Below are 13,139 nucleotides of genomic sequence, written 5' to 3' on the forward strand. Positions count from 1 at the left end.
TTGCTGAAAAACCTTGGAAAATGAGTCAGTATAAATAAGTACTAACTAATCTTTAAAAAAAATAATGTTGTCAACCAGTATTTGAAGGCACAACTGTATGCTCAGTATTATAATAGTTTAAAAATTGGAAATAAGAGAAATAAATAAACAATAAAATAACCATCACCTAGCAAGTTGAATCTAGATGGGAAAATATATTTAACCTAAAAAGAAAGCAAAAAAAGAAAGCTTTAAATCCTATGATTGCAACTATAGTTCAGAATGAGCTAAGGAAGAGAAGGATTACTAGGCATGGAACAAAGAGGAGTTTAACCTTGTGAACAAGGCAGGGAATTAAATCTCTATGACCCTGACTTACATTGGCAAAACAATTTGCCACATAAACAGTTAAAACCTCACGCCTCAAAAGAAGCAATTTTCAGGCTTCCCCATCATGATGAGGATTTTCATGGGGTGGGGCTGGGAAGACCAGACCTTGAGAGCATCTTGTCTCTTGCTGTTTATATCTAGCATACTTTAAAGTCTGGTGTGTCCAGCATTGCTGGTGTGACACTCAGCTCCTTGATTCCCTATCTGGTGTTGGCTAGAGGGTGTAGAGTGGGACATTCCTGAGAATCCTGGTTCACCCTATGTCACCACACCCCTCTCCTTAACAGATTGGCTACTGGAATGAAGATGACAAATTCGTCCCTGCAGCCACAGATGCTCAAGCTGGGGGGGATAACTCAAGTGTCCAGAATAGAACATACATCGTCACCACAATCCTAGTGAGTACTCAGTCCTTCATGGAGGTTACCTGGGATGTGAGCCAGGCCAATACAAAGGCTTCCCCAAGAGTGAAAGCTGGTCATTCTTCTGGCCAAAATTGTGCAGTAGGTAGAAAGAGGGAGTTAAAAATTATCCTGAAATTCAGAGGGATTTTTGCTCTCTGACTCTGCCATGATTTCACTTTGTGCCCTTGGATAAGTCAATCACCCTCCTATGAGCCACAGTTTTCCTGTCTATAAAACGTAAGAGACTAAATTGTGGTGCTTCTGACTACTCTTCCTCAGTAGAAGTCATTTTCAAAGAAAGCCCCTAATGTACATCACCTAGAGGGGATATAAGTGAAGCTGCTGTGATTTGCAGTGGTTGATCATGAGAAACTTGGAACCTATTTAGGGTCTACTTCCCCACCGTCACACCCCCAGATGTACCTTCAGAGAAACACAAGAGCTCCTGAAACATCACTTGAAAAGCTATGCACGACATCTCAATGAAACATTCTTATTTTAACAGTTTTCTTCCTTAACCCAGGAAGTTTTGTAATGGGGGGAGCAGAAATGCAGGAAGTGGGTTTAGGGGCTAGAGAGACTCCCCCAAAGTTAACCAATGTTAACTCCTCTGCCGTGCCAAAGGCCTCCCTCTCCAAGAGTGAACCCCAAACCCACATTCTCTGTCTCCCATTTCTCCACCAGGAAGATCCTTATGTGATGCTCAAGAAGAATGCCAACCAGTTTGAAGGCAATGACCGCTACGAGGGCTACTGTGTGGAGCTGGCGGCAGAGATTGCCAAGCATGTGGGATATTCCTACCGTCTCGAGATCGTCAGCGATGGAAAATATGGAGCCCGTGACCCTGACACAAAGGCTTGGAATGGCATGGTGGGAGAGCTGGTCTATGGAGTAAGTCCCCCATAGGGTAGGGAATTAGAGGCAGAGACAGATGGTTTGACAGGAAATTTTGGTGGTTAGATGACCCTACCCATAGATGCCTATTAGACCCTAGAGTTTAGTATTGTTGCTGCTAGAAAGATGAAGAGTCCAAAATCCAATGTCTTAAGACATTTTTTGCTCAGGTTCCTGGTCCCAGCTCCTTCAGCCAGACTCAGTTCAGTCCTGTGACTTCAGTTGATCATCATCCAATACAGGTGATAGTTTAGCTTTAAGGTTAGTTTTCCCAAGGCAGACTGCTGAGTGGTCACTTTCCTGTTCAGTCACTAAGACTCCCTCAAAATAAATTTCTTCCCTGGATAGATGTGCCCTGGATACAATCAAACTTTCTAGTCACTTGCCCTTTCTGGCACCTTCCATTTCAGCCAAACCACCCCAAGTCACTCTGTTCTCTAGGGTGCCCGCTTCCATTTTGCCACTCTAAAATCTTACCCTTCCCCCCAAACCTGTATCACATACTGTGTTTCCCAAGGTGTCATTCTCTCCATAAAAGGTATGGGGAGAACCCTTTTTAACTATTCTTACCTTCACTGTAGGATTTAGTTTCTGCTTCTATTATGGCTTACCTTGCCTTGGACACTTGTTATCTGTGAATAGGGATTGGTCTACTCCATTCACTACACTTGAAATAAGACCACACACAATTGCTATAACACCTTCAATAAACTGAAGCATTTTGGAGAAGTCACTGAATGCCCTGAATTGTCTTAACTATTTCAGGAACCATTGAGAACTAAAAGATCTGATCCCTGTCCCCAAGGAACTTAGCATTTTCTGATGTAGAAAAGACAATGAGGGAGAATGGTAATTTAGCAAAGAATCGAGGGCCATGCAAAAGGCTAGCATGCGGTAGTCTAGCCCACAAGAAAGATGTGTAGCCTGAAAAGTGGCCATATTCAGGTACAGAGGAAGGCAGCCTACAACTATAAGATGGTGATAGAAATAAGTTGTGAAAGAAGAATGAGAAAACACTGATGATTATTAGTAGAGGGCTTCAGTTGAGTAGTCAGTGACAAGACTGAGTAAGAAATGATAAGGCAAAGGGTGTGGATTGACTCAGCAGGCACCAGAAGATCATGACGATACTCAAGGAGAGAAACAACAAAAGGCAATAGAAGAAGAATCCTGCTGCCATGCGCAGGAAAGGCACCACCACAGCTTCATCATATAAATCAAAGACTCCTGCCTAGGGCTTTGAACAGAAGCAAATGCTGAGCCCCAGTATGGTAAGAAGTTCTGGTCAGGATAAAGCAACCATTTAGGAGCTTTTAAAATCTCATTGTCTCAGATCGAGGAAATAAGAGTCATGATGGCCATAAGAGCCATAAAAAGGGAATTCAAAGAAGAAAGAGATAGAATAAAGAAAATTCTTTCTAAGAAGGTGGCTTTTGATATGACCTGGGAGGATGGTTAATGAGTTAAGAAGGGGGTTGTGCTTCTACCTTCTCTCTCATCTGCTGCCTCTCGCTTTTGGCAAGTGTCATCAATAAAAGATAGAAGATCTAGATGGTTAATGCTGCTTTGGGAAGCTGGTTTCCATGGGAACCTCCACCAAGTTCTTAAGGTCATCCCCATGGCAACTGCTGTGAACTTTTCACCTCCACCAGAATTCATCTTCACCTTCACCCAATGTAATCTGGTTCCTTTAGTAAAAGGCCCAAGATCTGGGCAGAACAACAGTATGATTATCCTGAGGGAAAGCCCCCCAATACACAGCCATCAGCCATGGGTCACTGGGTCATCAGTGACAGAAATCACCTCTGGGTGCCTCAGCTGCCAGTCTTTCTTGTTCCCTCACTTCCACCAGGCCTGTCCCTCTGCCCAGTAACAGCTGTATTCTGAAGACTCTATGATGGGCCCAAATGGATGCCCTCTCTTGAGGGCATTTTCAGTTTGGCTTTCCTTGTTTGTCCCATCTAAGAAAGAATAGAGGGGTCTGAGGAGGCATCTCTAGCCACAAATGACCAGCAAGGCCAGGAAAAAATTTACTTGGAGGGCTCCAGATTTCTTCTTTCTGTGCCTCTCAAATAAGCCAAGTCAATCAGGGCGTCTCATCTTCCGTTTGCTCACTCTTGCTCTTATCCACCAAGATAATTATAGCATTTCAGCACATCGTTTATGCTGGGCACTGTGCTAAATACTTTACCCACGTTGCTTCACTTTCTCCTCATAACAACCCCAGAAGGTGGGTATGATTCCTCTCCACATTTGATCAACGAGGACACTGAAGCCAGGGAGATTAGGCCATTGGGCAAAGGACACAAAGTGATGAGAATAGCCTCAGTGCATTCTCAAATGCCATAGGCTACAAATGAAGGCCCCGCTTATTGCATAGGCATGGCTGTGTGCCTGGGCTGCCATGACTTTCTGGCCTGTTCTTTGTCTTAATGAAGCAGAAATAGAGTGAACTTTGGACACACACACACACAGATCCAGATTTGAATTCTGATTCTGCCTGCTCACTAGCAACATGACTCCTGCGAGCCACTGATCTCCTCCCAGGGTTCCCCTGAGTTCTCCGTCCCAGGGCTGGGTGGGGAGTATGACCCTCCACAGTGCCTGGCTCAGAGTGGCTCTCCATCCCTGATGGTTTTCTCCCATTTTTGCTTCTACCTATTGCATCAACACTGTTTGCTGTTTTCCCAAGATTGTTTCCAGACATTTGGTTTGGGGATCTCCTAGGTCAGTGGTTCTCTAGGTCTGGACCAGCAGCAGCAACATCACCTGGGAACTTGCTAGAAATACAAATTCTCAGATCTCCCCAGACCCAGTGATCTAGAAAGTCTGCCATCTGTGGTTTAAAAAACACCAAGGTGCTTCTGATGTCTGCACACTCAAGTTTGAGAATCACTGTCTCAAGAGGTCAGTTTCAGAAAATAATTTTGAGTACCTGTGAGATGCCCACGGTTCACGGTGCTCTCACGTATTTGAATTCTTTTGACTCTCACAAAACACTGCTGTCCAGTGGATAAAGCAAAATTCATTATGACTCTTTTCTAAAGAGGAAACTGATATTCATAAGGACAACTGTCTCACTCGAGGGCACATGGTCAGTGAGTCACAAAGCCAAGAAGTCAGGTCTACTTTCCCAGATAAGCCTTGCCCATAAGTGGTCCTGCAAAGGTCCAGTGACTTCCTCAGGTGCTGGAAATCAACTCCTAAGACCTTTCAGTCAACATCAAACAAGCTAAAACTTGTTGTTCAAAACTCGTGCTACTTTGCACAAACCACCTTCTCTCTCTGGACCTGGGCTCCTATCTGCAAAATGATGTCCCTGCATTTCCCACTGTGTGTGTATTCTATGCATATGGGTGCCTTCTGATGCTTGGGGCTCAATGGACAAGGAATTTTGGAAATACTAAATCTGCTTACCCCTCTTAGAAATTCTCAGTGCACAATAGTCTGCTAAAGGTTCTGAGAAGTTCTGCCAGTTTAAATTCATGTTAATTTTTATGTTATAGTTAGTTACATCCTTCCACAAATAATGTTACATGGAACAAATCTTGGAACTGCTAAGTTAAATAAGAACTAAGATGATTGGTTTTGTGATTTTTTTTCCCCAAGTCACAGTCCCTTTTATTAACTCACATCAGGAGGCATCAGACAAATCCATTCAATTCCCTTTACCATCTTTGAAGACAAGTCTTCACCCACTTCCCTCTTGGGTAACTTGTAGTTATTCCCTCTGAGTCATTTCTATGACTTTTCTCCCTTATTCCTTTTCTACCTATGAGGGAAAAGGAGATACTATCTCCCTGGCAATGGCTTGTAAGTGTTTGTAAAAAGTATCAAGATTTAGGCAGTAGGTGTTAGCGGGGAAAAAAACAGAACTGCTGAGACACATACTCAATCCCACATTGCTTTACAGAAAGTTTCTTTCCGTAAGTGAGAAATTTAAGTCATTCTAAAGCCAGGCTTTTTATTCCACTTAAAATGCCTTCTCAAAAATCTCATCCAATGAGAGTAACCAGAGGAAACCCCTCCTGAGCAATACCAGCCGGCAGCTGGGTGTGGCTGGGGTCTGGACAGCATCTGTCTGCAGCTTCACATCTGGACTGTTGCACGGCATCATAAGAGAAAGCCACCTGCCTTGAACAGACTTGCACAGACATGCCTGTCATTTCAAAAATGAATGTCATGGCATCCCTCCATGGAACTGCGTTAAATTTCCAGGATCGCTTAATCTCAGGCCAGGAAAGCAGTGGATTTTTAGAGCATAGATGGCAGTGCTCCTGCCATTAAGCAGAGAGAGAAAAGACAGAACAGCAAGGCTGGTGCTGTATGCCCAAAGATGAACATTTCTTGCAACTATTTTATGTTTATCTACACAAATTTTAAAAACTGAATTATTTGTGCACTTCTTAGCAGTCTTCCTGGAAAAAAAAATAGTTGTGATACTACTTTATTCTCTCTGCCAGATTTTCCTCACATGATTCTCTCCTCTGGGAATGTATTCTGTATCCGAGCAACCCATTGAAATCCTACTCCCTCTTCAATGTCAATATATACGTTACCTCTTCGAGAATGCAGTCCCTGACCTCCCCAGACAGGCACTTTGTAACCCTTAGATACAAAACGTATCTCATGGTATCTAGCACTTAGCCAATCTACCCTGTAGTTTGGGAAACTACCGTGTGTGTGTGTGTGTGTGTGTGTGTGTGTGTGTGTACCAACTTTTACTAGTCGTAGAGATGACAGTTTTCTTTTTAGTCTAGGGCTTGCATACGAGTGCCCAATAAATATTTATTGAGTTGAACTTGCCTTCACTAATCTATCTTGTTAGCCAGGACTGTCTTGGTTGCAGGTAAAAGTATCCCAACCCCAACTGGTTTAGGCAAGCAGAAGGACTGGTTCATGTTCCTGGAGACAAACAAAAGAGTATTTTGATGCATGTTTCTACCATGTTCCTAGAGATAGCAGGATAAGCTATGAATTAAGGGTCACCCAAGTTATTTCATCATGAATCATCTCTCACTCTGACTTTCAAGGCTCATGCTCATTAAAGAGACTTGGGTCTTATGCCATCCTTGAATGAGCCACTGTGGCCAGGGGAGTGGAGTACACTAGTGGCCAGATCTGGGGGATGTGCTTCACCTTAGATTAAGGGTTATCAGCCCCACTTGAACTGGAGGACAGACAGTGGAGAAGGAGTAGTTGTTTCAGGGAAGAAGGCATGATTGCTGGGTAGACCAAAAAAAAAAAAAAAAAAGACATTACAACAGCCCCCTTCCTTCCATAAGGTGAGGAAGTCACCCCTAACAATTTGAACTGTCAAAGAACGGGATAATCTCTCCTGTGAGATATTGAGCTGATCAGCCATTTATCATAAATATTTTACAGAGGCTAGGAGGAGTTGCATTTCTGAGGTTCTTTCTCTCACATCCTTTAAGATACAAAAGAATATTCAGAGTGAAGAGGAAAATGAGGGAACAGAGAGCTGATGAACTCAAGTGCCTGTTTTCTTCTCTCCACTATATTTTTTGCAGAGAGCAGATGTGGCCGTTGCCCCTTTAACGATCACCTTGGTCCGGGAAGAGGTGATAGATTTCTCCAAGCCATTTATGAGCCTGGGGATTTCCATCATGATAAAAAAGCCGCAGAAGTCCAAACCGGGGGTCTTTTCCTTCCTGGATCCTTTGGCTTATGAGATCTGGATGTGCATTGTATTCGCCTACATTGGAGTGAGCGTCGTTCTCTTCCTGGTCAGCCGCTTCAGCCCCTACGAATGGCACAGCGAGGAGTTTGAGGAAGGGCGAGACCAGACCCCCAGTGACCAGTCCAATGAGTTTGGGATATTCAACAGCTTGTGGTTCTCCCTGGGAGCCTTCATGCAGCAAGGGTGTGACATCTCTCCCAGGTCAGTCAGCTCTTCTTATTACCTTTACTCAATGCCATATATACACATGGGGAGTTAGCGACGGCAATTTTTTCCAGACTTTATTGTATTTAGTCCTCAACTACGCTTTACTGTCAACTGTCCATTGCATGCTACGGAGGATCTGGACACACCTTGACCTGTCTGCTGTCTGGGTGATGTGTTCTGTCAAGATTATAACAGGCATAATTGTGACTCTAATGTTCTGTAGTTATACTACAGAAAAGGGATTGGCGGGGGGGCGGTATTGTACCACTAACATTTTTGAGCACATGCTAAGCAAGGTTTTGAGTCCTCTTCATGCCTTATTTCACTGAATCCTCACAGAAGCATTAGGTGGGGACACTTGTGATACCTTCTTTTACAAATGAGGAACCACAGAAATGTGGAATATCTTTCCAAGGGTACACAGCTGGTAGTTAGGTGAGTCAAGACTCAGACCACAATCCCAAACTATTTCTGAGTGGCAGAAGGAGCACTGAATTCTGACTGGGTTCTTGCTCTGGTTCTAGCACTTTCTGTGTGGCTCTGGACAAGTCACTTGACTCTTGTAGACCTTGGTGTCTTCATCTCTAAGAGAAAATGGTTCTTCTTTTCTTGGTTCTGAGTAAGATCTTGGAAACTGTCTAGTTCCAATGGTGATGTAAATTTGTTTCTTGTGGCTGGGGAATGAAGTTTCTTGGAAATGCCTCAGATATCATATTGAGAATACTGGGGTGGCCAAATCAGTGAGGTTTCAGCCCTCACATTGGACATGAGTAGCTCCATTTTAATGTTTTACATATTGGACTTGTGAATACAATTTCTTTTGAGAAAGTTTTTTGGAAGGGAGAGAGGAAGGAAGGAAAGGAGGAAGGGAGGGAGGAAGAGAAGAGAGAGAGGGAGGGAGAGAAAAGGTAAAGGAGAAGGGGGAAAAAGAAATTTGACCATCACCCTGGAGAAGGGAAAGGCTACCCACTCCAGTATTCTGGCCTGGAAAATTCCATGGACTGTATAGTCTCTGGGATTGCAAAGAGTCGGACATACTTCACTTTCATCTAAATCAGTTCCCATAGTTATTGGTCCCCCTTTCCATCTCTCTGTGTAATGTTCTTTCAGCTATATTCTGGAATGTTCATGTCACAAATCCCCTCCAATTTACCTGATAAATAAGCACTGATTGTATTTCCATTTACAGTTGCTTAATATCTATGAGCTCTTTAATCAGGCAGTCCCTTATCGATTACCAAGCTTCTAAAGCATGCGGGGAGACATGGGTTAGCACTTGGCTGCATGAATAGATTTGCACACACTCTCACTTTCTGGGGGCACAACTGCATAAATACAAAGGCCTCATACACATGTGCCGGAGGCATCGGTACCACCTGTCTGGCTCACATTTGAGTGTCAGCGAGGACCAATATTCCTAAGTGGCAGTGGAATAAAATCTTCCTAAGGAGCTTCCCGCAGGACTCATTTCACCTGCTGTATAATTTAGATCATCTCATCACTCACCATTATAATCTTGTTTTTCTCTAAATAAGAAGACAGTCGGGGGAGGGGGGCGTTGTGTGGGAGAAGAGGTGTGAGACTGGCTGCCTGGCCAGTGCTGGCAGACACATGGTAAAGAGCAGAGAGAACCCAGCAGGGGAAAGACTTGCTTAAAAATAACTCAGGCCAGTAGATAAACTGTGGGAAGCAATGATTCAGTGTCACGGGCCATCCAAACATGCAGGTGTCTGAGAAGGCCCATGGGCTTATTTTCTCTCCTGTATTCCCTTCTTGGCTGGGCATCTTACCTCCTAGAGGCACCCGTGTGGTCTGACCTCAGGCTGTGTTTTCACACACCCCACTGTTCCTCCTGAAGTCTCAAGTTAGTGACCCACAAACTGAATCTGCTACCAGGCATGCTTCTATAACCTGCACAATCTGCCAATGACGCTCCAAAACCGAGTGACAGCTGCCCTCCGGAACTGATCCACGACATCCCCATGGACCGCAGCCCCCAGCGAGCCGCTTCACTCCCCTGTGGCTCAGCTGGCCCCTGAGAGGGCGTGTGAGTTTGTGACTTCTGGCTAGAAGAGGGTTTTCAGACAGTGTTTCCAGGGCTCCTGAGGGTTCTATGAGGCTATCTTAGGAACTGCCCTTGAGGTGAGGATGAGACTAAACAGGAAAGTACCCAGCCTCCTTCCTCCTCACTGTTAATAAAACAACTCTTCTCTGTGATTCTGTATTTTCACTGGTAAAATGGCAAACAACCTCTAGTATTGTTGTGAGGTTTAAAAGAGATTGATACAGGGACTTCTCTGGTGGTCTAGCAGTTAAGAATCTGTCTTACAATGCAGGGGACGTGGGTTCCATCCCTGGTCAGGGAACTAAGAGCCCACGTGCCACGGAATAACTAAGGCGCCCCAACTGCTGAGCTCGTGGGCCACAACTACAGTCCATGTACACCATAAAAGTTCCAGCACAATTCAGCAAAGGTCCCAGCTGCCACAACTATGACCTGACAACAAATGAAGACCGAAACATGTAGAACTCGAAACACACTATTTAGACAACACATAGGAAACACAATAAACGAGAAGCTACTTCAGTTCTTCTATCAAATTTCTGTATTGTAAACTTCACTAGAAGGAAGGATGCCATGGCTCACAATGAAAAGCCAAAGGACCTCTCTCTCCTGGGCAAACCCACAGACAAAAAGGCACAGTGATTCACTCCTGGATGCCTGAGATGCCCCTAACAGGGACTGGGCAGAAGGATTTGTCATTTTGGTTTTGAGGGTCTGACAGGCAGCGAGAGGAGTCAACCTGCCAGAATAAGGAGTTTTAGCCACGTGAGATGGACTCATGCTAACCAGGCCTAGCTTGGCCAACTCCAGCCTTACTACACCCTGCTACAACTTAGCAGCCTGTAGAAACCCCGCTAAGAGTCAGAATATGCATCGCAACATTTGATGGGAATATATGCTTTTAAAAAAAGGCACATACTTGTCAATAGGACCGGACAAAAACACAAGGATGCTAAGACAGTGATGAAAGCCAGGGCTAAGCAGACAACTAGAAGCTTCTGTTATTTTTGTTTATATGTTTGACACAAACAACATCAAAGTCCATGGAGCTTTAAGAGCCTCTGATATACATAGCACTAGACACCCTTGGGTTACAGTAGGAGGTATTATATTTTTAAGGGTTTTTTTAATACTCAAACATCCTTTCAAATCAGCTTCAGTTAATTTTTCTTGCTATTTATTAACAGTGTATCATAAGTTCTCAGAATTTAGAATTTGGGAGACTAAATTCCACCTAAATTGCATATATCTGCATACATACACAAGTAGCTTTGGTTTTTTTCCCTTAATTTGTTCAATATTTATATTAATGTATACTAACAACAACAACAAAAAAAAAAAAAAACAATGAAATGTGGCCAAATAGTTAGTTGTAAGTAGCTCAATCATCTGACCAGAGTAATGTGACCAGATGGAGAGCTATCTTTCTTAGATGAGAAGGAAAGTGGAGGCAGACAGTAGCTCATGGTTCAGTGAAATGAGGATCTGCCATTGTGTGGCTGCCCCGGCGTTTACTCCTATGCACAAGGTGGCAGCTCCCAGGTGCCGCGTCCAGGTTCAAGCAGGAAGACGGGGAGGAAGTACTGCAGCCCATTCTGCCTCTCTGGATCAGGAAAACAAAAGCTGAGCAATATACTTCCCACCCTAAGCAGACGTCTCCTATCCACCTCATTAGTCAGAACAGTGGCCTGTGATCACTTCTAGTAGCACTGAAGGTAGGAAAGACAAGAATAAGGTTTTTCAGCCTCTAAAATGGGGAGGGTGAGAATGGACGTTGATGAGTGAGCCAACAGCATGGGCCACGGTGCCTATGCTGGGCTGTACTATGTCGCTCAGTCATGTCCGACTCTTTGTGACCTCAGACCTCAGACTCTTTGTGACCTGGACTGTAGCCCGCCAGGCTCCTCTGTTCATGAAGATTCTCCAGGCAAGAATATTGGAGTGGGTTGCCATGCCCTCAAGCTGAAGTTTTCTACACCAGTTCCACAAAGAGACAAAATAATCTGTCATTAGCACTTTCAATGATGTATACCAGGAAATGCTACTGATTGGCTTTCAAGATTCTTCCCTCCTCCCTTTAAAATATTTATATGAGAAATTGTCTTTGTGTAGCCTATTTTAACTTTGAAAGTTAAAACTCAGTTGAGCTGTGATCACAAGAAATAATTTTTTTAAATCTGGTTAATGGTAAGATAGAAATGCCATCATGAATTGCATTTGCAGGCCTATGTCTTGTGCCCAAAATACCTATTTTTAATAGATATTTTAGATTTCTTTTTTCATAGATAAGAACATTTTCAGAAGGGATATATGAAGAAAGAAAGAACAAAAATCACCCCAGGCAAAATTTATCTTCAGTTCCCACAACTTTCATTTCTATAGCTTTCCACCCATTTGTGTCCCCTATTTGTGTCATTTATTTATTCAACAGATATTACTAATTGCCTGTAAGGTACAGCAGAGGGTGCTGAGGATATAAAGATATGTTGATGATGGCGTATGAGGGTATGGGAGTCATTGCTTCAGGGAGCTGGCAAGTACAGTGAGGTAACACAGATGTTAAATAAACAATTGTGAATGTACAAACTGTGATGCACTATGAATAAATGAAACTGCTGCGGCAACAGATAATAGAGGAAGTGGAATTAAAGGGGACTTACTTAGGGTGTCCTGAGAAAGCTTCTCTGAGGCGCAGAGAGGTAAGGAAGAGCTAGGCTGACACAGAACTGTATCATTAGAGAAGCAGGCAGAGGCCAGATCTCACAGAGACTCGGGGCCATAGCATAGATTGAAAGTTTTACTCTAAATACATAGGAAGGCCCCGGGGAGTTTTAAGTAAGAGAAGGATTGATTTACATGCTATAATGCTACTCTGGGGAGCTATGAGGAAAATGAATTAAAGAAGAAAATAGTCAAGAGGGGAAGCAGAGGGACTGAGCAGCAGGCTCTCACAGCTGTCTAGGGGCAATTACAGTGATGGAAATTATGATGGTCATGGAGATGGATTAGCGGTCTACTCTGAAACTAGAAATGACAGCACTGGCTGATAGATTGGATATCTGAAGGGGAGGAGAGGAAGAGTCAGTGGTGCCTCCAAGAGAAAGGGGGCACTTGGAAAACATGGCACCACACTTCCAGGGACCTTTAGGTCTGGCTCTGATCAAGAGAAGGATCTAATTCATCTACCCCATTTACACAGGAGTAAACTGAGGCCCCAAAGCGGGAAGGGATTTTCTCTAAGGTCCCCAAGGCAACGCCTCTGGCCTGTTGCTGCCCACCCTCCAATGTCCTCCCAGGCTCCACCGCCTGCAAATGGACTGAGAGTGAGCCTTTCAACTCTTTATTCCCATGGCCTTCTCCCCTCCCCATTGGCTTCCACTTTCCTGGGATCAGATGACCTAGTAAGAAAAAGGAGAAGGGTGTGGAAGGTCCTAGCGGAAGAGAGGAAAATGGGAAATGATGATTCCAGCTTTCAGAACTCTTACTCCTGATCTTAGAA

General features: G+C 43.9%; 1 protein-coding gene across 4 annotated transcripts in view; it reads left to right on the top strand.

Moving 5' to 3' along the window:
- The window catches only part of GRIA1 (glutamate ionotropic receptor AMPA type subunit 1), a 336,627-nt gene that overhangs the window by 239,061 nt on the left and 84,427 nt on the right, over positions 1 to 13,139 (top strand). For all 4 annotated transcript variants that reach the window (XM_043913360.1, XM_043913359.1, XM_043913362.1 and 1 more), the window contains exons 9-11: positions 657 to 767; positions 1,458 to 1,664; positions 7,199 to 7,569. In XM_043913360.1, coding sequence (XP_043769295.1) covers positions 657 to 767; positions 1,458 to 1,664; positions 7,199 to 7,569 — 689 coding nt within the window. The remainder of the gene's footprint in view (positions 1 to 656; positions 768 to 1,457; positions 1,665 to 7,198; positions 7,570 to 13,139) is intronic.

This window comes from Cervus elaphus, chromosome 9 (genome assembly GCF_910594005.1).
Source record: "Cervus elaphus chromosome 9, mCerEla1.1, whole genome shotgun sequence".
Lineage (NCBI taxonomy): Eukaryota > Metazoa > Chordata > Mammalia > Artiodactyla > Cervidae > Cervus > Cervus elaphus.